At 43.6% G+C, this 24,423-nt stretch overlaps 1 protein-coding gene across 3 annotated transcripts in view; it reads right to left on the reverse strand.

Annotated features, from left to right (window-relative positions):
- Positions 1-3,153: 3,153 nt before the first annotated feature.
- ACTN1 (actinin alpha 1) overlaps positions 3,154-24,423 on the reverse strand; it is an 86,894-nt gene continuing 65,624 nt past the window's right edge. The window contains exons 9-22 of one of the 3 annotated variants that reach the window (XM_005149248.4): positions 20,975-21,067; positions 19,552-19,782; positions 18,889-19,036; positions 18,170-18,320; positions 15,627-15,735; positions 15,003-15,143; positions 12,985-13,167; positions 12,262-12,396; positions 11,266-11,445; positions 10,204-10,350; positions 8,139-8,219; positions 7,527-7,592; positions 5,879-6,037; positions 3,154-4,043 (exon numbers count right to left, since the gene is read on the reverse strand). In XM_005149248.4, coding sequence (XP_005149305.1) covers positions 3,885-4,043; positions 5,879-6,037; positions 7,527-7,592; positions 8,139-8,219; positions 10,204-10,350; positions 11,266-11,445; positions 12,262-12,396; positions 12,985-13,167; positions 15,003-15,143; positions 15,627-15,735; positions 18,170-18,320; positions 18,889-19,036; positions 19,552-19,782; positions 20,975-21,067 — 1,983 coding nt within the window. In that variant the 3' untranslated portion in view covers positions 3,154-3,884. The remainder of the gene's footprint in view (positions 4,044-5,878; positions 6,038-7,526; positions 7,593-8,138; positions 8,220-10,203; positions 10,351-11,265; positions 11,446-12,261; positions 12,397-12,984; positions 13,168-15,002; positions 15,144-15,626; positions 15,736-18,169; positions 18,321-18,888; positions 19,037-19,551; positions 19,783-20,974; positions 21,068-24,423) is intronic. The other 2 variants (XM_005149249.4, XM_005149250.4) reach the window with 2 other exon arrangements.

The following is a 24,423-nucleotide window of genomic DNA, read 5'->3' on the forward strand; positions in this document are numbered from 1 at the left end:
AGTCATGTGTCCACTGTATTCCTCAGTGAAGATTCAGGCTCCCATCTGCCACAGAGTGCTCTAACCACAGTGTGAGGCTGTGGTGGTGGAGGAGGAAGGCTCCTCTTACTCAAGCTGTGCCACTGTGGAGCAGACAACTGAGGGAGAGCAAGTATCAGGGCAGACCTAGCAGTTGTGCTCCTGGGAGAGGCATTCTAGGTCCTGTTTCCCACCCTAAAGCTTTGTTCTGTATTTTACCCTTTGTTTAATAGAAAATACCTAAAACCTGCTTCTGTTGGGGACCTGAAAGACAGGATTCTTTCTGCAAACTGATTTCCCAAACCATGAGGATCTGGGTTCATAAGCATCCTTCCCTGTGCAAGATCTAATCATCCAGCTCTATCCTTCACAATGGCTGACTTCTTACTGACTGTAGCACTGAACACATTTTGTTGGTGTGTGCTGGGGAGTGTTCTAGTTACCTGTTTGTCTCAGGATGTGCCCTAGACTTTGTTAATCTAGGTTTATTATGCAGAGACTTTCCAGCAGCTTAGAGCTGATGCAGTGCATTTTAAGGGTTTACACAGTAGCAGCTTTCAGTAGTCAGTCACTTTCAGTCACCTTGGCACTTTGATTATTTCAACAGGATTAAGCTTTCTTAGTATTTGGCTACCAGAGGGTGGAGAAAAATCTGTCCTACCCCAGCAGCTGTAGTGGAAGTAATCTCATACAAATAATCTTGTTATGGTCTGAAAATCATGCCTGCATTCCAATATCTTAATGAGTAGTTTCAGTTTGAGCTGTTCCTTTTCTCCAGCTGTTACAGTCATCCTCTCTTTAGTCCTCACCCTTTCCATTATTTCCCTGATATAGCCAGTCCGATTCATCTGGATAGATCCTCCACAGATGTATGAATACTTCTTTGAAACCAAGTTCATTCAAGGTTGCAGACTAGTTTCCTTTCATTGTCTTCTGAGACTCCTGCCTCTGCTCCTCCCCTCCAAAACCAGATTCTGGCAGCACTGAAGACATGCAACAGTCACAAGATAGACTCGAGAGGCTTTCGGAAATGTGGCTGACATTCTGGCAGACAAGACAGACCCATGCGGTCTGAGCACTGATGTGTTTTTTGCCCCTATATTGTCAGTCATGGCTGGGGCTGGTACCGAGATCTCAGCAGCCAAAGATAGCAGCAGCCATGAAAGGAAAATGGTTAATATATTGGGAAAGCATTATTTCAACTTCTGTGCCTGGAAACAGTGAGTATGGTGGGCTGACAAAAACAGTTTGCCCCTGAGTAAGAGATGTGAGCTTGAAGTGGATTCTCTGCTTCTGTTCTTGGCAGAGGAAGGAACAGTCAGTGAACTGCAAACAGCTGCTTCCAGAGACAAATTTTACAAAGGCTGATGTCAGGACTTGGCTAAGGAACAGCATGTTAGCTGCAAAAACACAAGCCTGAGACAAAAGGCTGTTTTCAAATTTTAGCATCCTAAGTACCAGAGACTATTAGCCCAAGATGCATCTTGTGCTGCATATGAGGAAGGCAAATATGGTCCTAGTGCTCCTCCTCCTCAGGTGGGGTGAGAATGGGAAGGTTTTACCTACAGCCTAGGGGGAAAGGCCAGGTCAGGGAGGCTCTAGCCAGTTCGTCAAAGGCCATGCCACCTAAGCATAAGTACCACCAGTACAGCAGTGTTTGCAATGCTGGAGCCCACACACTGCTACCAGTATGTGGTGTGAGCAGGGACAAGCCACTTGTTTTCTGTCTCATAAACCCAGGAATGCTTACATCCAGCTAAAAGTTTTGTGTGGAACCTGGTCATAGAGCGCACACTACCACAGCTCAGTAAAAGAGTTTTGTAAAGACCACTGGAGTCTCCAAACAGGGACTTGCAGAGTACTGTCACTAGGATCATTTAAACTCATTTGTCTCCATGCTCAGAGTGTAGCAGACCTAGGGCCAAGATGATGGCTAGGGTGCACCTCTGCTCCTTTACCAGCCCTATTGTGAAATAACATGTTTTTTTTCTCCGGAGAGTGGTCATTTAATACCCCAACAGATATTCTCCTCACCCATGGTATTACTGTTTAAATAAAATAAAAGCATAAAAAAGTGTATAATTACATTTTCTTAAGAATGAGTACAACCACAGAGAACCATTTGTTTGACAGTGCAAGTGCCCTTTTCCACATCCAGCAAACCAAGGACAGGGCAACTACTGTGGAAGAGGACACAGGGTTATTAAAGCAAATATAATATGGAGATACTGCCAGGTTGGGATACATCACAACACACTGCTGTGATTTTTATTGGCCTGCTCAAGGTCTGTGCCAAACCCCAACCCACCATGTACAGTGCCTTCCTCAGGACTTAGCTCTGCACTGGAGAACAGAGGATAACACTACTGCAAGTTGCAGGAGCTCCATGTGAACCTGTGCATGAATTCTCCACTCCTGCAGTCATTTCGTCGAAGTGAAAACTGCCTTTAGAACTAGAGACAGCAGTATGTGGTTATAGGTAAAAAAACACTTGCAACATATCATGAAGCAGTAGTGATGTTTTTTTCTGCTAACTCTATGTTTCCTAAAAAATATTGTGGGAGGGCAGGAAATGCACCTGTAGTACCTGCAAGGGCTGGGAAGGAATTAGCTGGTTCCCAGGCATGCATGCCTGTGTATATACTTCATGACTCATTAGAGGTCCCAAAGGAGTTGTTCTGAAGACTGGTTTCTTTAGAATGTCAATACAAAGATGATCTTGAGGTCTCTGGAAGAATTTATAATGTCAAAGATGTGATATCAAAAGCAGTGAAATATTTAATGCTGAGCATGGAACAGAGGATGAATCTTTCGTAAATGGTTTAAGACACAGCAGTTGTTTGTTTGCACAGGTCTAGTAACTAATTCTGTGCTGTTTTTAAGGAATAACAAGAATATTGTTCCTAGAGATGTGGGTCTATCAGGGAGAGTTAAAAAATATATAAAAGATGCTAGTTTAAAGTGGTCATAAAGCTCAGAAAATTCCAACATCACTCAACGAGAATAAAAGGGAGGGAGGAATTGTAATTTCTATTTAAAAAAAAACCCATTCATTTTGGATTCTCTTCATCATGTTTGTTGTTTTAACTAAATAGGAATGAACAATTTTACTATACAAATGAATAAAGTCTAGAATTGTTATCACAAGAAAATTTTAATATGGTTTGTGACAAGCAATATCAAAGTTACCAACTCTCAAGCTTCATGTTCTGAAACCAGACAACTCTCAGCAACAAAAAAAGTTGTGCACTGATAAACATAGGAGGCATATTGTATTTTTAATTAAATATGAAAACGAGCTGTGTACATTATTTTTTCCCTAGAAAACACAGCAATTTCAAAAGTTTATCATAAAATATTTTCATGAAATGAGTGAACCAGCAAACACATGCACTTGTGTGCCTTCCCCCCTCCCAAGATAAACGTGATAAGAGAGACATACGTAAATGTAGAAGTTAACAGAACAAGTGGTGTTTTGTTGTTGGTTGGTTCTTTTTGGAAAGGATGGAATGTAACATTGTGCTTGACTTTCTATGTCACAACAAAAAATATTTGGTGCAATATTTTAACATTTTCTTTTTAAGTTTCAATCTGGTGGAGAAAAATACCTTTTTCTATAATAAAATATGTCTGTTCTTTTTAAAATGTAACTTTTTTTGCACAAAATAATTTTGTAAACTGTCATTTCAAGGGCAAGGTAGGCTGCGCCATGTCAATGTCCTCCCCCCCCACTTAAAAATGTGATCTGTTATCTGAAGCAAAACAGGGAAACACAAAAAGAGCGGAGCAGAGGCTGCTTTGCAAAGAGAAAGAAGGGCGTGTTGGATGGGAGAGGGGGAGGGAGCGTGTGGTGGGGCAGAAAAAAGTTAAAGGTCACTTTCGCCGTAGAGCGCTGTGGAGAAGGACATGTAGTCCAGGGCACCGGGTACAGCATCACGGCCATTGTAGGGTGCCATTCTAGCAATGCAGTATTCAGCCTGATCAGGAGGCAGTTCCCGACGTAGTTCTTCCACAGTGATGTAGTTCTGCAGTGAGGACAAATGATAAGGAGACGGTTACTTCAGAAAACTGACCTTTCTCAGAGGGACAACCACCCCCTGCCCCACCATGGCAGCAGACAGCAGTCATGGACAGGGCCCCAACAACTAGACTACTACTGTACACCCACGCAGGGAGCTCTCTGCACGTACACCCTGGGGGGAAGTGCAGTTCTTCCCTGCTGTTTGGACAAGAAAATGGTTTTTACAACAGAGAGAAAGATCGCTTTTGCAGGAGCGGTATCAGCACACCTACGGAAAAGACCTAGAGGTAAGGAAGGTAATTGTCTGTGTAAGACTGTGGCTTCCTGCTGACAGTGGAGGTCCTGCTGAAAGCAAATGGGAGGAAGCAGAAATTTCATTTGGATCTTGTCCCTCGCTGGCAGGAGGTAGCAGCTGCTTGTGTTGCTTTGGAGTTGCCATTACCTCTCTTGAGAGCAAGGAAAGGAGCCATCCCCACTAGCTCTGGCTGGTGGCACCAATGCAGGCAGCAGACAAGCGAACACTTTGTATTGCTTCCACAGTTCCCTCAACAATGCTTGCCTTTCACAGCAGACATTTTTAATAAGCAAGAGAAACTACTATAAATTCAGCTTCTGGAGACTCACTGAGGTGAGGCAGCTTGGCTTCTCTCCATGCAGTAGGTAGCAGTAGCTGCGTGTTTGCTAACCAGTACATTGTCTTCAGCTAACTGACTTACGGGCATTTGCAGCGGGTCTGAACAGTGGTTCAGGTTTCACACCATCTCTCTTTCTTGCAACTCTTTATTCTGCCCCCTTCCCCCCAGCCCCCACCTTTCAGCTTAATGACTGGAGTAAGAGGTATTTTTCTTCATAACAAAATACTGTCTGATTCATGTTATAGTCACTAGAGCATACACTGACAAGTATATTTAACATACTGTACAGAGTAAAGGAGTTAATATTTTTTATCCAAAAGCACCCACACATTCAGTGATTTGCTTATCTGAATAATATGGATTTTTCAGGTCTTGAAAGAGGAGAGGACTGGCTTCAGTCATGTAGGTGCCTAAAGGACAGTCATTACGGGTTTCAACATTATAGATTATGAAAGGTTATTATTGAAAATAGAAACCAGTACTGGATTTAAGGGTAACTCGTTACTGTCTGAGAAATGCTATCTGACATTTTAAGTGAGATGAATAAAATCATTAGTAAATATAGAGATATGTCAATAGCATATGTACATATTAATTGTTCAATTACATAAAAAAATAAGTAGGGATTGTTATATAAGAAAAAAAGGTTACATAATTTTTCTATCAATTGGTTCGGTCCATTTGATGATGCGAATTCAGGAAATTAACACCTTTAGTATCATTCTGTAAGTTTTCTTGCTTTTGACCTATTTCTATGATTAAAAGATGCTCTTGCAGATACAGCAATTCTTCAGTGAAAATCTACTACTGCTTGTATAACAACTGGTAGTGACACCTGTATATCTGAGAAAGGTCATCTCAAGTTTGCAACTGTCAGTAATTAATAGTTTTTCAAGACTAATCAAGACCCATTTGCTGGATTTGTTCATACATTTTAAAATAACAAATCACAACCAAACAATTAAATAAAGCAAGAGTGGGCAGCAAAGTTCTGACTGACAGCTGAACAGGACTTTCAAGTGCTTTGGCAGGCTGCTGGTTAACCCACACCTTAGCCTTGCACTCCTCCAGCACTGCACAGTGTTCCTGTGAAAATACCCTCCATGCTACACAGTGCTTCCTTTGACACTTTCTCTCTGTGACAAGAGAGAAAAAGGGAAGCAGGAACAATGCAGATGCAGGAAAGGAAGGTGTGGAGGCTGACCTTATCTCCAGCCAGGATCTTGAAGGAAGCCATAACCTGGTCAGCAGTGTCTGTATCTGCTGTTTCCCGTGACATGAAGTCGATGAAGGCCTGGAACGTCACTACACCCAGACGGTTAGGGTCGACGATGCTCATGATGCGGGCAAACTCTGCCTCCCCCTGAAGAACAACACATTCATGTAAGCCAGGACATTTGGGCAGCAGTGCTATGAAAGTGGGCAGAAACTGTTCAGCAGCACATTTCACAGCTAGAGAAACAAAACCTAACAGAAATGATTTTTAGGTTTTGTTCTTCTTTTTATCAGGATATTATTTTTTAACTTGCTGTTGTGTGCAGCTGCTTGCCACTCATTTTGTCCTTTGGATGAAATATTCTCAGCTATGCCCTAGGATAACATCCAGGCTCCATCTTGCTCAAGGACAATGCTTATTAATCAGGGATCAAAATCACACGGACTTCAGGGAAGACACGAATTTCCCTGTAACACGTCATGCTAGATGTCTGTAGCAATATTGAAAGAACTTGCATTCCTCAAATCCTTTTACTTTCAATTGCTAAAATAACTGTTACAGTTCTCTTCATCTGCCAGAACAGAAACCATCAGAAAACACATCTCTGGGGTCTTTAATAGTATCTGATTCATATTAACTAGACAGGCTTTGGAAAGAAGGACTTGCTTATCTGGAGTGGCCCAGGGAAGTGGCCATTATAGGAAAGTTCCTACAGAGATGTTTGCTACAGAAGCTATTACCTTGCAGTGTAGTTTGAGGCTTTTTTTTTTGCATATAAACAAAATATTATCTGTTCTTATCTCTGGGACTCCTTCCTCATGTAAGGAGAAGGGGAAAGCAGAGCTGAGTCTTCTGGGAACAGGCTCTTCTAACACATCTAGAACTGTATACTTTCAAGAATAATTGCAGTATCTAATCAAATCTTACTGTGAGTTGGCATGCTACATTGAAGGGTGTGTATTTTTACTGGGCTGATGAGTAAGATGTATAAACATCTTACTTTGACCCTGACATCAGGGTCAAAGACACTAAGAGCACAGGTGAATATTTCTGCACTACGATCTTCTGCCCCTTGATGAGCATCACTCTTCTTATTTGTATTAGTTATTGTGACCCTCAAGGTGCCACATGTTACTGTCCTGAATATGCAGGTACTCTGGTGAGGGAAAAGGTACAGGGAGGATGGTTGGAACTGGAACTTACATGTATAGGGAGATGTGAAATAAATGGTAGGAATGAATGGTGGAGCAGCATTTGAGTGTATTCAGAAATCAGGTCATGTGTACTTCCAGATGAGTTCAACTGATACTTAATGCTGGGGAGGTTGTGTGTGCTGTGCAGAGTGCAGGTACCAATACGAGGAAGTTTATTGTTTCTTCCACTTGTAGCTACACAGGTTGATAAATATAATTATTATTTGAAATACACAGGAACTAGACAATGATTTTAATCTTTTTAACTTCAGCTGCAGCTTTGAGACAAGAATTTTACATGTATCACTAATACTAGATACAACATCGCTGATAGTTCTGCAAGATAAAGCTGTATATTTACCTAGATTCACTGCACATTCTCTATTTTTGAAGGTGCCTATAGGAATCACTTTGAACAGGAGTGACAGAGGGCTCTACATTACCATATTGTAACCCATGGAGATAAGGCAGGCTCGAAAATCTTCACAATCCATCATACCAGTCTTCTTCTACAGGGAATGATGCAAAGATGGAGAAAGCCGAGAAAGAAAAGGGAGACCAGTCCAGGGAGAAATGAACCCACATGAGACATTACAAAGAATGAGTTTCAGGGGGGAGGAGATGGAAAAGAAGGATTTACAGGACAATAAAAAAAACAGAGAAAAAGTAGTTTGTGAACCATGAAGAAGCAAAAAGGTGGTTTTGGACATGGAATATTTACACACAGGGAACATATTGATGATAAAAAAAGGAATAAAAATAGAAAACAAGACAGATTGAGGGGTAGACAAGGAAAGGAATGTTAAGTGACACAAATAAATGGAATAGTTACAAGACATGAAAGGATTCTCCCAAGACAAACAATTAGAGAATTAAGAAGGCAAAGATACCAAAGCACAGTTAGAGAGGAAGCAGTACAGAGAAGTGATGTGTATATAGTCAGACACAAGAATAGCAATGACAGATGGATTAAGACAAACAAGAAAAGAAAGGAAAAAACCTGTTATTTTTTCACAGTTTAATATCTGGTTGTGTTCACCACTAGCTTTCAGTACCTGTGCATCGTTTCCAATATCGTAACCCAAGCTGATGAGACAGGCTTTGAATTCCTCAGGGCCAAGTGTGCCGGAGTGGTCCTGGTTATGCGGTGTGCCAGGCAGGAGGACATGCAGTGCCAGTGCGGTGACGGTGTGGAGCAGAAGGAAGGAGACACAGAGGAAATCAAAGGGAGATGGAAGGACAACAAAGAGGTGCACCATGCAGTGGGTGAGGAGAGAGGGAGAGGAAGAATGACATGCAGATAGAAAGACAGGGAAGAAAAATAAAAAGTGCACAACATTAGATATCACAATGACATTTCAGGATGCGCTAAAAATGCTCTTGGAACAGCTCCTTCTCAGAGAGCTCATCACATCTTGAGAGCATTTGAATGACAAAAACAGTTGTTGCTCAGAAGCCTCAAGATCTCCATCTCCCAAGTGAGTTACTTGCATCACTGCTCATTATCCATAGTGTCAGAAGCCCTGTGTTTCACTAGTAACCCAGAGTGCAGGTAAGCAGGCAGAGGCAGTGGGGAAGCATTGCCTTAATCTTCTAGTCACATGTCCCACTAAAGGAGTAGGTGAGGGCAAGTATGTTTGGAACACACCCAAGGAAGCTTAGCTGTCAGGGCATCCCAGGAACAGCCAAGGAAAACCAGCTGAAGCTTAGGGGAGCAGTGTTACGGCTGTATTTATGCGGCCTGCATGTGAGGTGGAGCTTTGACTGACAAAGCTATTTCAAGTGCTCAGCTCTGCAAACAGCACTGCTGTACAGTGCAGCACAACATGGCTTGGCAGCTGCTCCTCCCTTTGCTCATCCCACACTCTCCCTGTGCTTGGATGTCCCCATCAAACTATACACAAGCTACCACAGGAGCTGAGAATCACCATCCACCCTGCAGGATTTTAGCTCAGGACAGCTCTCAAGCACTGAAAAGTCCTTGTGTGCCACCACCATCTCTGGCCAGGTCAAGGAAGCTACAAACAGGCAAACAGGTTGGCAGAGCTAGTTCCAAGTGATTTTCTTCAAAAAATCAGCTTTTAAAGTCAGCATTAAGCCTCCATAAATTAAATACACAGTTGAATATGGGAAACCAATGTTTTTTTTACATGATCAGTCAGGCTATTGTGGAGGCAGGGCAGGCAATAACGTATAAAATCTACAAGGCTTTTATGGGTCCCTCTCTAAGAAAAGAAGCCATGGTTTTGTTTTTCTTTGGCAGTTAGAGAAGGGCTGAAATAGCCAGCGTTCAGCAGTCTCAAAGTGTTGCCAATCTCTGAGGGCAAGCTTCAGCGTTGTTCTCTGAAGACCTTTCTAACAGCCTGGCTGGTGCAGCAAGTGGTGGAGAGCAACCTCTATTTGCATCACTGACTTAGTATGTTTGCAGGCTGCTCTTGGTTTTCCAGACAACATTGAAGGAAGGGGTTGATAATGGAGCTGTTTTCAGGCTTTGGCTGCTGTCTCTGCTTCCCTGCATGACACCTTTGTGATTTGGGTTGTAGAAGGAAGAGCTGCAGACAAGCTGGCAAATTGAGGGCAAGAGAATTTCCTTTGAGGAATTCCTTACTGACTGCACCCACTAGTGGGTGGCATGTATTTCCATGGTAAGGCATGGCAGGTTTTACATCAGGGTTTATCTGTGTCATGCAATGCCTGGTGCATATAGATTCTCCTGTTTGCTCCACACAAGAGCAATACTGGTTTCTTTAATACAGATCTATGCTATGTCAGAGAGAAGGACAGCTGCTCCAAAGAAATTTATGCATTAAGATGATAACCTGCTTTCAGGAGAAGGTGGGGTGAAAGTCTCATTTTCTAAACAAGCCTTCAAATTTTTCATACTTTAGTTGTATCAGGAAATGTAGCAGTTTCCTTTCAAGATATATTTCTCCCAGACTAATGAACACTTAGGAGTCCTCACAGGAATGACTGTTCCACAGGAGTGGCATTATTAAGAACGAAATCTCTTCCACTGGTCTAGTTTTGTCTTAGTGATAAAACTTATCTTTGTTTTTTATTGCACTATGCAGTGTACATGGAAGCTCACTGCTTACCAAGCTGCAGTCAGCACTGACTTACCCTGTCAAAATGGTTGAAAGAAGCCCGGAACTCATTCATCTGTTCCTGGCTGATTCCTTTGGCGTCGCGGGTCAGAATCTGGTTTTCCACTTCATTGATGGTTCTAGCAATTGTTGTTAGTAACTGCTCCCAGCCCACTCGGATATGCTGGAAAAGAGGACAGGACGATTTTTAAATTAAAAAGTAGCTTTCCTGCCTCTGAGGCCAGTGGATGGAATGTGCTACTTGCTGCAAATTAAGTAATGCTGGTGGACAAGGCAGGTGAAGTCATTTGCCCAGAAAACCTGAGTGTGAGCCAACCAGATGTTTAAAATCTGAATTTTGACTGAAAAAAGAAACTGAAGAGGCCAACTTGTGATGTGAAGAAAGTCTTGGTCCTACTGTAAAGGTCCTTTGCCATGTCAGAGCAACATACTGGGGGCCTTCAACACAAATGAGAATCAAACCCAGTGATTGTAGGACTTAGTTGGGCAGAAAACTTTCCTTACCAAGAAAATAAATAAACAAACCATAGTCTCTGGAAGACACTGGTGCTCCACTGCCTCTGTTGCTTAATAGAGAGCTGGCCAGAAACCAGATGACAAGTTTCAAAGCCTCCGTGTGTTCTGCTGGACTCATATCAAGCTCAGATTGCCTCCAAGAAACCTCACGTTGGTAACAGAAAGCCAGACTCCAATTTTAAAAAGCATTTGTTTGAGTTTTTTTTCTTCTGCCAGGCTGTGGCAGCTCAAAATCACCAGTGCTCCCCTGGTCTTTCTAATCGCAGCTAATAGGCTGCCAAAATCAGGTGGCAGGAGAAATGAAACCAGCCAATTTTTCAAGCAATGCTGTTGATCTCATTCAGGTTATTTCTATTGTTTGTATTTGGAAGTACATTGGGATAGGTTGGCATGAAGTACAGCAAGGCAAAAAAGAAATTCAGCAACACGTTGTTGCATGCTTGGCCACATTGTCAATCTCTCCATTTTCCTGAGAACCACAAAACATTGCCAGAGCTAGATGTGGCTGATGCTAACTGGCCACAGCAGATGAGGCTGGCTGATCTGCTGCCAAAATGTTTACCTCCATGGTGTAGTTGGTGTGCTTGTTGTCGAAGATAAGAGCTTCCTGGATCTGTTGATGGTCTCCTTCCAGCTGGTCAATCTTTGGTTTGTAATTCACAATGCTTTTCTCATATTGCCGCAAGTGGTTGAGCTGGTCCTCCAGGGTCCCATGCATCTCTATTGAAATGCGGCCAATCTCCTGCATTAGCAAAGCCAAAGGAGTTAGACCTCATTGGAAGGACAAGCCTCAACATGCTTTGCATTTATTGCAGCCATTTCACACTCACACAGGATGGTGATTCAAAAAAAATACCTCATGGAGCAGTTACTTTAAATGAGCCGAGACATTGTCAGCAAAAACATTAGCAGAGCCCTGAACACTTTCCAAGTGAGGTGAGTCACAGGAGATGTGTCTAATACAAGGATACAAAAGAAAAGGAAACTGCAGACCATAAGCTAGTAATGTGCCAAGCCAAATCTTTTTCTGATGTACTGTCATCCACTAACTTAGTCCGTTCACACAGACGTATTTCTGTAATGGCTCCTTCTTTACATCCCCTGTCATCAGTAATAGCTTCATATTTTTCCATTTCATCAGCTCCAATTACTTTAAGTCAAACCTTAATTAAAGAGAGAAGATCTCCTTTAAAAATACATCTCTTCTGCTGATGTTTGATGTGCTAGCTGTATTTATTTTGTTATGTGTATCAAGACCACTGCTGTGAAAAGTTACACAAACCATGCCTCTGATCTAGGGGTTTTAACTTCCTGCATATAAACACAACTCTATTAAAATGCCAGGCATGTTTTTTATCTCTGTACTAAAGAGTTAGGGGAAGAAAAGTACAAGCACTTCAGTAACTGTTATCCAACTTGAGATTCTCTGTATTTTCTACGTAAGTGTCTCTTGCTGCAACCTGAAGGAAGAATGACCACGGCAGTTGTGAAGAAAGACCAAGGATAAGAATATTACTGAAGAGGAAAACGGAGAGTTTCAAAAGGAGCAAAGCACTACCTCCATCTTAGTCTGGATCCAGGGTCCAATGACATTGGCCTGTGCACCAAACTGTTTACGAAGTCGTTCATTTTGCTGCTGACGAGCATGTTCTTCCATCAGGGCTTGATCTCTTCTGGGAACCAGTTGCCGCACCTACAGCAAAGAGTAACAAAGTGTGCAGCTTACACATAAAGACACACGTAATAGTAAACGTAGATATTGCTGGAAGGAAGGGAGGAGTGGGTGCTTGCATGAAAAACAAGCAGTTATATGGTTTAGCACACAGTGGGCAGGCTCATGGAATGTGAATCCTATCTGCTGTAGGGTGTGTGATGCAAACACATCGCAGGCTGTGGAAGACCAGAAGAAGCTTCCATTCACTACTTAGGTTTTTGGTGGCTAACATTAACTGAATTGCAGGACCCTGTTCAGGTATCATTCTGGTTATCTTGTTTGATAGTAAGAACCATCACCACAGCTGGTATGGAGAGTAGCATCTTTCATTATAAAAATATAAAGTAAAATGGATCCGACACCCCATAGGCATCTATCAGAAAGATCTTTTCTACTTTCCAGATGTATGGCAAATGAGCTGAAAACATAGGACAAAAAAAAAATCAATAAAGCTCGGCAGTGAGCATGCGAGGGTAGCTGAAGAGTAAATAATCCACTTCCTGGGGCCCCCAGTGACTGAGCAGCAGCATCCTCCCACACTAACTTGAAAGGCTGGAAAGAACTCACATGTTCCCATTTGCCATTGATCTCGTGTGGAGTGATCGTAGTGTAAGGATTTGTTCCTGCCATGTTGACATGGTACGTCTGGACAATCTTTGAAACTTCATTGTGGATTCCCAGGATGGCCTGTCGCTCCTTGTCGGCATCTGGTAAAGTGGCTTTGAACTGTTCATGAGCTGTGGTCAATCCCTGCAGAAAGAAGGTGGCAGCAAAGACAGGGTGAGAACATAAGTTACTGAGTAGCCACTTGAGCAAATATTTCCTGCAGAGGTGACTGTAAAAGCTTACGTATTCCCAGGACACAAAGCAGGCTACTCTAACACACTTTCCAGGTTCTCTCAGCATCACTAAAGAGGCTATTTTAAGTAGTTAAATGATGTGAACTCTCATTTTCCCCAAGTTCAGTATGAGTCCCTCTGTCTCATGTTGCCCAGTGACAGAGATCACATCCCTGAAAAATGGTGGAATAATTTTGGCTTATAATTTAGGGGGAACTATTTCTCCAACACTGCTCAGTGACTGCCTGTCAGCCCCTTTGGGAAGTGATCTGACTACAAGCATTACTATAAAGCAGTCATGTCTCAATAGTGTAAATGCAATGTATTTTTGTTCTCCCATTAGGTATGCACTAGTTGCACACTTAGCATAACTCCAGATGAATAATAAGAGTCAGATTCAATCTGACCACATTCAGTTAGAACTAGGTGAAGGTCTTCCAGCCAGCAGCAAACTTGCACAGGCAGGATATGCGCCTGCTGTGGAAAACCAGCTCCTTCCCCCTGAACATGAACACAACAGGCCCTTTCTGCTCCCATCTTGCTGCAGTGCCCAGACAGTGCTCCAAGGACAGATGGTGGGGCGTGCTTGCTGGTTGTTTGTGGACAGCTGACAAGCCAGCTGGTCCTGGCTCATCTCGCACTGCTTCTACAGGCCTTTATGGTACTTCATCCCAGAAGCCTGGAAGACCAAGACTAGGGAACCAAACACAGGGAAAGAGACAGCAAAAAGAATGGGGGACAGAGAGGCATGTGCAGGGATAATTGAAGGAACAGTGTGGATAGAAAAGGGAATGAAAAATGTAAACCACATGATTGAACCACTCTCTTACAACTCACACACTCTAACTACTTTTGCAAAATTGCTTCCTTACATGGTGACTCATTACTTTGCAGCTGCTGCAGTGGCCATAGAAATACAATGCAAGTCTGGGGGCTGGGAAAGATACTCCAGTCACAAAGGGACCAGGGAAGTGTTTAAATGCTGTTCAGATTTGTTCTGCATTATGAAAGACTTAATAAACCCCTTTCTTCAAGAGGGAAGGGTGGAAGAAAAAAACAGCAGCTTAGTAACAGAGCTGATACCAGGCTAGGGCTACTGCACTACCCATCTCAGAGGTCTGAACAATCACCTATAAAGCTGCTTTTGTAACACACCCTTTCAGAAGGGACAAAACTGAGATACTTGCTATCTGCCCTACCAAGGAAAGTTGACTTTTGCTTCAAATGGTAACCCAGCACCAAAGCAGACAATTCTGACTTTTTTCTTTTTGGCGCAGCACTGAAACCCAGCTGGCAGCTCAACAACTGCCCTCATGGCACATCCTATCGTGCAATGTCATGTCCAGGCCATTTGGTCCTACATGGAACAGCTGATCTGCAGAACCCATGAGCAGCACTAAGCTTTGCTCATGTGGGTTAAAAAAAAACAACACAAGGCCCTGAAAGATTCTCTCCATTTTCAGGTTTTCATTAATTCAATTTTCAAATTACACTGAAAAAATCCACTTTCAGACTTCTGTGTCCAGATATGATGGTGTGAGCATGCTTTATAACTACTCAGATCCAGGATTTTGGAGGAAATCAAGGGGAAACATACTCCTATTTTTTTTTTACTACCCTTCATTCACTAGAGCAGAAGCACCAAAATATGACTTAGAAATTTGGCACTGCTAGGAATTAGGAGAATTAGGAGACCTCTGACTTCTCTCTTTCTAACACTAACTGATGCAAATGACTGCTCTGTACCTGGATTTCCTCAATGGTGTGAACAATGAATGTGTCCTGCAGGTCCTCCATGGCCCCTTCCATCCAGTTATTGAAAGGGGCAGCTCGTTTGGCATATTCAAGGTACAGCTGGTCAATCGTTTCCAGTAGCTTCTCTGTCCTCTGGGCATGCACAAAAAAAGAAAGAAAATCAGGAAAGATGGTTAGAGAAGAATGATCACAGGGAAACATGGGTTGTCTGAGCTGCTCCTTCCTTTCAGATCTCCTTGGTGCTCCCAGGTCAGTGCGACAGTACAAGTCTCTCTACTGCTAAGAGATTAAGCACAAGATGCATTTCTTCCTTTGAGGGAAAAAATTGAGGTCCTTTGAAATAAAACAAAAGACGGACAGTCTGTTCAAGCAGAACAATATCACAAACCACAAAAGTAGAAAAAATCAATAGTCCAAGGAAATAAATGGCAGCATAATTGGGCTGGAAAGGGAAAAGCAGGCTAAATATGCTTAAATGCTGCCCTCCTTTACAGTCAAGGATGTTTTAGGAGTGCACAAAAGAACTGAAATCAGTTGCTTGTGCCCACTGCAGCTTGCTTCCCAGAAGTGACCCACCCATGTAATTCCAAAGGTCTAATTTGTAGTATGTCTTACCTCCAAGGCTTCTCTGCGTTTCTGGGTTAGGGCACCCAGATTATCCCACTGATCACAGATCTTCTGGCACCTGGCATTGACACTGGGAGAGTCGTAATAGTCCAGCTCACTATAAAGGGTGGAGGGGAAAAAAGGACAAAAGATCAAATAAAGAAAATTTTGGGGAAGAATGAGAAACCCATTAGAAATCTTTATCAGCTTTGAGGACAGACTCAAACAAAGAGCTCATGGTCTCTGCAAGTACAACGAGCCAGGAAGGCAGCAGTATCTTGTTTTGGAGACACTTGTATGTTATGATACATCAAACAGCACAGAACAGGAAGAAAAACAACCACCACCCAAGGCCTCAACAAACACTGGTGCTGACTGCCTGGTGGGAATAACTTGGGCACTGGGGGAAGGGAGTACAGACTTCTTCAAGCTGGGAATAAGCAGATTATGAGCAGACCAATATGCCCCTGTATTCTGCTTAAGAACATCATGCAGCCTAACTGCTTGCACCTTGTACATCAGAATGGGCAGCAAAGATTTTATTATGACTGCAAAGAAATGTTTAAGATCGTTCTGAGGGTTGTATAGTACCGGCAGCAAGAGAATAACTAAATCACACAAGCCATTCATTTATTTAGGACAATTCAGAATTAGTGTAGGTTTCTCTCCTATATGCCTGACAGGAAGTGTTTTGCTGGCACTCATTGAAGGCAGGCTGGTAAGAGTATGGCTAGGGAAAGAAGAGCACGGGTGGATGAAAATTGTGGTCTTGTATTGTTTTGTGCACTTGGTTTTGCTCATGGTCAAAGAGGAAGAAACCTGAAGGCAGAGGGAGACCAGCCAAACTGGGATGTGTGAGCGTCAAAAGAGAAAGCAGAATAATTCACTGAGCTACTGAGTGACCATGGGCCATCTGATGTGCATTTCTCTATAGAGTAATGTAGGTTTAACAGTTTCCTCTTGCTTTCCCTAGCCCTGTTTCTTCCCATTATTGTATTGCCCTCCTGAGGCATGTGGTCACAACTGTTGATGGAGCCTTATGACAACCTAGTCAGGAAACTGATTTGGGCTAAAAATAACTTATTTGCTGGGTCTTTAATCCAGATCAGTTCCTTGATCTACTTTGCTGCAGAGCCAGCATTGCAGATGAAAGAACTGCTTCTGAAAGCTTGGCCTGTAATGCACCAATGCTGGACCGCTGCTGCTAGGAAGGGAACGTGCTGTGCTCCCAAAAATGGCTGGCATGGGCAGCTGCAGCAGCTTCCTCCACACTTTCTCCCTCTCCTTGGCAGTCTGTCTGTGGGGGAAAAAAGAGCTCAGACATGTTTTTCAGGGCATGGCTTCTTCACTGAGATGGAAGATGGCTTTTGGAAGGATGGCAGAGCTCTCTGTTCTCAGACTTTGGAAGAAATCACCTCTCCCCCAGCTTAGGGCCCAGCCTTCCCTGTTGTTCTTAGAACTGTAGCTACTCTGGCTGGCATGCAGTATGTGCTTTGGAAGTGGCAGGTCAGCTAATGCTTGCTGACTAGCCAGCCTTGGTTTTAATCTTACTGACATGGAGGATTGCCTTGAACCCTCCTCCTGTTCCAAGGTCAATCCTCCAGTGGACAAGGGAGCAATTCTGTAAATCTCTGCTGTTAAAGGAGATAATGATCTTGATCCAATAACCTTGATTTTTTAGAGGAAAACAGTCCTTCAGACAAGAGCAGTGACCTTGGCCCAGACACTAACTTGAGACAGGCCAGTATGATATATAACTATTTTAAAAATAGGAAACACAGTCAAAGCCAAGCTGTTCAGGCTGCTTTTGCCAAGAAACACACAGGGTTTCAGAGTCTCTCTCCCTGTGCTGCAGAGGCCAGCTTTTACCTGCCTGCTGCCCCTAGCCATCAACCTCCTGCCCTGATGAGATTCCACTTTTCCTGGTAACTTGCATCAGTCCTCACCCTAGGAAAAGGAGTGGAGATGAAGGTTTCCAAGCTCAGGAGAAGCAGAGAGGGAGCTGAGCTGCTATGAGGATGCCCTGGAGCAAGTGCCAGCCAGAGTGCATTTGGGACAGTATCCCTGGGGTATCTGATGTGGCAGCAGAGGCTGTGATGGGCTCAAGCATCAGCAGATATTTTCCTGCTAGAATAAGGAGGACTTTTTTGGATAAAAAAGAACAAGCTGCGAACCTGCTATCCTCTGCTATTTCCTTCTGTTCCTGGAAAAGTACGACAGTGCTATAACTGAAACCTAACAGGCGCCAGTGGCAGGTCAGACTCTTTAGGAAAGGGTTCACAACAACATAACAAGCTGGAAGAGGATGGAAACTTGGCTTGGGAATGTAATTATGCCGACCCCTCATCAGCACCCACGACTCATCCATTTTCTGGCCTGCTCTTCTGGTGCATCCGGATACTGGAGAGCAGTATCCTAGATACTGTTTGGAAATACTGTGACTTCCCAACATTTTTGTATGGGGATGGATTTATGGCTCTCCAGAGGGCAGAGGGCAAAGCTGATTAAGCCTGCCTGGCCCCAAGGATGGGATGTGCGCTAGGGTGCCGTACTTGAGCTCTTGTGCAATAGCAGCAATCTGTTCCACGCGGTCCTGGTGTGCAGCCAGGTCACTCTCAAAAGCCTCGTGTTTCTTCAGCAGGGCCTTTATCTCCGAGAGGGTGGCAGTTTCATAATCCTTCTGCTGCAGCATTGCTTCCTTACCTGCGGAGGGAGCCAAAGGACAGGAGAATAAAGAACAGCCCTAAAACCAGCTCCTTGCCACCGAGTCAGCCCCAGGAGCCCTCAAAAGAGCATTTGCCTTACTCCAGACACCCTGCCCAAGGCTTGCCCTCACTTGTGCTGGCCTAGAGATGCACAATCCTCACTTTAAAACCACGGCGTGCAAGTTTGCCATTAACAACAGAGAAGGGCACTAGTGCAGCTCAAGTCAGTGCTCTCAGGGTTTATACTGGTCTTGTCTCATAGGCCTGTGTGGGCAAACTGGGCTATGCTCGTCCTGTAAAGGCCACCTGTAGCATTACTGTACAGTAACTTTTCCTCTGCAGCTCTCTTCTACTCAAAGTTCCCACTTTGCCACAGTTAGTGAATGCCGACATGGGTGCATTGTGTAGGAGAACAGAGATCAAGCCAATTTTCATACATTATTTTCCAATAAAATAAATAAACCTAGCCTTCTCAAGAGGAAAACCTCATGCACAATCCATCTCTTCCTCCCTACATGAGGTACAGCACTATGTCAGGCAATAGGAAGCGTGTTGGTTGGCATTACCATCTGTCCAGGACTCATGAATGGATGCCTTCTGCCGGAACTTCTCTGCCAGGTGATCCAGCCTCTCTAGCCTCCGGATCTCATTCAACAGCCACTCCTCATAGCCCTTCTCAGCCTGCTCTAGGCCACCCCAGGCATTGTTTATATCCTAGAGACAGGGGTATAAGAAGAAAAGGCAGGTTAGAAGATGGGGGGGAAGGTATTCATCAGCACTAGCTTCAGTGAGCTACCTCCAATTGGTTGGAGGGAGTGAGTGTGGGCTTTTGATCTCACAGTGTTGTGCAGACAGGCCAGGAAGACAAAGGCCAATTTAAGAGACAGGCCTAGCAGTGTCAGGACCTGTCTGCACAGAAGTCCCTCTCTGAACACATGTGAAACTTTAATAAAACCCAACCATTTATGAATCAGAAAGAATAAGAGACACCCAGACATCTCCTCATCAAGGCATGCAGCTTGTGAAGGGCCTCAGAGTCTGGTTTAGAACAGGGAATCAATGACTGCTCAATCATCTCTCATTCTGGTCTCAGTGAGCTGTATTCTTCAGGGTTCCTGCTGCAGAGTAGCTCACCCTGAAGGTGGGCATGCTCTGCCCATCCAAAGGCAGAAAAGGACTCCCATTTTTAAGCATAACTGGGGTATATATGAGTGGTTACCCCCACTCACCGAGACCATTTTCCCTTCTGAAGGCATGAAGGCTGGCCTGTTGCTGAGCCGCAGCTTGGTCTGCAAGGTGTTGAAGTTGATCTCAAGTTGGCACTTCTCTTGGACCTTGGGGGGCTTGTGCAGGCGGCGGTAGTCCCGGAAGTCCTCCAGTTTCTGCTGCATGGCTTGCATGGTGTTCTCTGGGGCCCGGTTCTCCAGCCAGGGGATGGTGCGACGGATCCACTCCAGCAGCTGGAAAGAGCAACAACAAAAAGCCTTGAACTAAAAACTGTGTTTAAACCACAGGTGTTGCTTTGATCTCATTAGGGACCATTTACTTTTGTTTGCTGTCAGAAAGATTCTGCCACCAGCAGGGCTTGTAAAGAAAAGTTTGCCAGCTTTTTTAATGAGCAGCCCATTCCCTACCACACTAAATAGTACTGTTTGTTGCAGCACTGCCAATCCAACATGCTTAAGGCATAACTTTTGCACAATCAGGACCAAGCTATGTCACAGAATCACAGAATAGTTAGGGTTGGAAAGGACCTTAAGATCATCTAGTTCCAACCCGCCTGCCATGGGCAGGGACACCTCACACTAAACCATATCACCCATGTCCTCAGCTTACACTAAAGCCTTAGATTTTTGCTGGACTGTTGAATAACTGAAGGATGCTGTAACTCTTGCCTCCAGTTGTGCTTTTCCCACTCTAGATTCCTTGAAATCAGTGTTGCTATTTCAATAGCCCTCCTTAGCAAAGCTACATGGGGAGCTGACAAAATGCTAGTGCAATGAGCAGTCTATAGTGGGAATGGAGTAATGCCCTATGCTTTTCAGACCAGGCTGAAACCAGGCTCATGGGCTACACTTGCCTTTCTGCTCTCCATCTTCTTCTCCCTACTTACTTTCCATAAACATAGTCCAGTCCATGGTTGGTCACTTCTGTAGCTCCATGGCTGTCAGTCTGTCAGCTGTCTTTGTCATTTAACCAAAGCAGCCTCTCTAGCTTGTAACTTACACAGATTTTTTTCCTACTATCAGCAAATGCACATTTCTTTTCTCAATTATCTCTAACTTCCATTCTCTCCGATCCAGTTTCTGACTTTTGCAGTGTATTAGCATACAATTTGCATGAAAGATGTTATGAAGTTTTATAGTCCTGAGGAATGCAAGTTAAACCAGCTTGATTTTTTTCTTTAATTTTAGCATTTCTGTGGCTGCTCTTAATAAAACGAGAATCTCAAAGCTGCTCAATGGGGGCTTTCTGCTTTCAAGTAGATTGCCCTTGCCTTTAAGGTAAGTTAAATCTTTACTTTTTCTCAAGCTAGAAGAGGAGGAAAACAATTTTCCAGGGAAACACCAGCCAGTAGCATTCCCCGGGATTAGTTATCAGGGTTAAATGACATTCCTTTCCACACAGCACCGCCCAGAAACCAACACCTACATCACTGGCCAGTTTTTCGTAGTCTTCCATGAGCTGTTCATTTTCTTGGTTGACTGCCAGCACCTTACAGATACGATTTGCTGCCGTCTCCGCCTGGTGGAGGGAAATAAAACAGAAGAAGGGAAAAGTGTGAAAAAAGTAAAATAAATGAAACCAAAGCTTGTGGCTTAGCTTCTTGCTACATACCTGTGGGTAAAGCCTCCTACCCTTGGCTCTAGCAACCTGTCCATGCTTCAAAACATCTGTTCTGACCGCTTTGCTTTCCATCTGACCTGATTTATCTTACCCTTCTCAGGTGAATACATTCCTTCAGAGATACTGAGCTCTTCTGAGCCCATCCTGTGTGTTAGAGAACAACCACATTTCTATGCCTTTGCTGAAGCTGCTTCTAGGAGAGAGCCTACCGGAAGGAACCTGGCTGCCTCTTTACAAAGATAAGGGGTTTCTGCCACCCCCTCCACTCCCCTCAACAGCATTCAGAGCTGCAACACCAGTAACAGAGTGGTGTCAGGCTTGGTGAGACTTCATACATGTTTTTACCTGACAAAAGAACTACCTAAGCAGAGTTAATCCATAAACTGGACTTTGGAAGTGTCATAATTCTAATGGAAGATGCAGTGGCAGATGCTCTTCTTAACCTTAAATTCTGCCCAGCTTGCCTTCCAGCTTTCCCTGTATTTCTGGCACTCATTACAGGGCTACCTCCTCCAGGATCTTGCTGCATGACACCTACAACGTATTCAGGGTCTCATGATCCAGCTGAGAAGAGGATTTTCTTTTCCTCTTTCTGTGTAATCTTTCTGCTTACTCTTCCAAAACAAGTCTCACTAAAAAGAGCCTGTTGTTACTATTTAGTTGGGGTTTTTTGTTCTGTTGTGGAACTTAAGCCTTGTTCTCTGCAGGGAGCTGAACATGTTAAAACATGAATTTGGAACAAAGTAAGGATCAGAAAAATCCCAGCTATGAACTCAGGAGCAGACACTCTGCCCTCGAGTGCCACGCATGTGTTTGGCATGGGGAACATACAGCAGACTGGTCTTTGTACAGCATATATCTATGGATATCAACTCCTTTTATCATTATCATGGTGGGTGCCATGCCACAAATCCTCGGAGGATGTGTCCCTGTGATGGATGTCAGGGCATTGCTCAGCACCGTCCTGCCACAGTACCGCTATGGCCCTGGTGCCTGGGGAAGGTGCTAGTGCTACCCACAGGACCCCTATGGAGTAATCCTTCTTACAGATGCTAAGTGGAAATGAAGAGGAGAGGGTACATGCCAACACTACAACAGACCAATTGTGAATGTTGTGTCCTGCCTTTAAACTACATGTGGGACTGATGCCAAAAGAAGTTTTGCTGAGCTTATAGCTGGCAAGTTTCAACCTTTTTCTATTTTTAAAAGACCTTTTATTATCTGCTTATTCAATCTCAAGGCCATTTAAGAAAAATCCTCTAATTTTTGCAGCTGATGCAAGACAGCAAGAATAGCAATAAAATCATAGGCTATACAGTGATGTATGGATTGCTAAGGTCCCAGGGGATCTGGCAATCTTATTCATTTGTAAGAAGCTGTAAGAACATATATTCAGTCATCTGTCCCTTCACTAAAGTGGGCCAGCTAGCAGATGCACAGGTATTAACTAATGTAAAACACATCAGAGGGATCTGTAGAGGAGAAAAGAGCAATTTTGCCTAAACAAATTTCACATTTAAGAAAGCTTGTACCTTGTTCTGTTCTTAACCACAGTTTGTACTTTAATGGAGCACTTTTTGATATCCAGAGAAAACTTTATAGACATTGGACCAAATAGTATGTCAAAAAGACACTGCTGGAGCCCCACCATGATATGTTTAGTGACTGGAGAGAACTGACAGTACCAAATGCTTATTTCAGTCATCCCAGGAGAGGAGCTCCCTGTACACCCTTAACTTTCTTCTTTTTACACCCCAGGAGCTCACTGCAGGCAGCTGTGCAGGAGGGACCCCATTTCACGGAGGCATTTTTATATGTATCCAACAACAGATTTCCTCCTGCTGCCCAAGTTTTTAAGTGTGCGTGTGCGTATATACGTGTTGAACATCTGTCCAAACACAAAAGCCTCTGAATGTCAGCATTACGACATTATTTGTATTAACCTAATGGCTGAAGTGTAGAGGCTTTCTCTCCCTACCAATACTTGCTTCCTGACAGTTCTTGTCTACACCAGACTGCTGTATGCAAGTATGCTGCTGCTGCATATTCAATGTCATGAGTAACATGTTACATTGACTTGATCTGAGGAAGGTAGGACAAAAGGATCCGCGTGGTTTCAAGGTAAGCTCCACAAATACCTCTTACACTGCTGCTAATGAGCTGATCTGTGGTGATGGCAACCTCAGTGAAACACTTTCAGGTAAAAGAAGAGTAGCACTCTGAAGATGTTTACATGAGGCCAAGGCAGCTCCCCCACGCCTTCATTAGTAGAGTGGAAAAAGTCATTTCGGCTTCCCCACACTGCTAAAGGCAACAATACATTTAGGATGCTCATGCTGGCTCCAAAAAAGCCAGGCTGCCCACAAGGCATGAAGAGCACAGAGAAGATGCACCATCCCAGGGTTTGGAAGCTGCATACCTGTATTCTCAGCGAACCTGTGTGAGCTGATCAGCTTCAGTGCAGCATTATGCTGGCACATTATACAGCTTGCACTGAGACTGAGAGGAGGGCAAGCCCAGGGCACTCTGCTCGCTACCACACTGCTCTGTGATATGCATGTGCTGTTTGTTGTATTCAAAATGGAAAGCTGAATAGCCAAAGTAATGGTAATTTCTCTGCCTTTTGTCTTTTCTGTACTTCTTAAGCCTGACTTGGACTGCTTAGGATGGAAGTGGAATTAGCTGTCTCTCTGGCTTATGGATTCAGGTCTCTTTGATGAGAAGGATCACGCGGAAAGGCATTCCCACAGTGTGCTGCATAAGAAGATGCCAGCCAGTTGTTGTCCTCTAGCCTCAGAAGGCTATACTCCAGAATACTGTATGCCAAACAATCTCTTAATAAAATGGTAAAACATTAGTTAGAAATTTTCAACCCAGAAATCAAAGTTTACAAAATGACAAGCCAACCAGTAGTTGCATGCATTTAGTGTGAAAGTCAGAAGCGGTTAGAAAACAAGCAAACCAACCAAAGCAAGTATACCTACAAATATATATATATAAATAGCATAAAGAAAAAGCAGCGATCTACACACACATGTCAGGCTGGGGACCCTGTACCTTCAAAGGCTCAGTATAAGAGAGTGAAAGAAGCAGAAAGCGGCTCATGGGACTTCCCCTTCAGGACTGGTGGCAGTAATGAAAAATCTGAATGAAAAATGGAGCGATATCAGAGTAAGTCACCTAACCATGCACAAGGAAGCAATACATTATAATCTGACTGGTGCTTGTACTCAGTAATCACTGCATGTGCCTGG

This window comes from Melopsittacus undulatus, chromosome 4, assembly GCF_012275295.1.
Source record: "Melopsittacus undulatus isolate bMelUnd1 chromosome 4, bMelUnd1.mat.Z, whole genome shotgun sequence".
NCBI classification, from domain to species: Eukaryota; Metazoa; Chordata; class Aves; order Psittaciformes; family Psittaculidae; genus Melopsittacus; species Melopsittacus undulatus.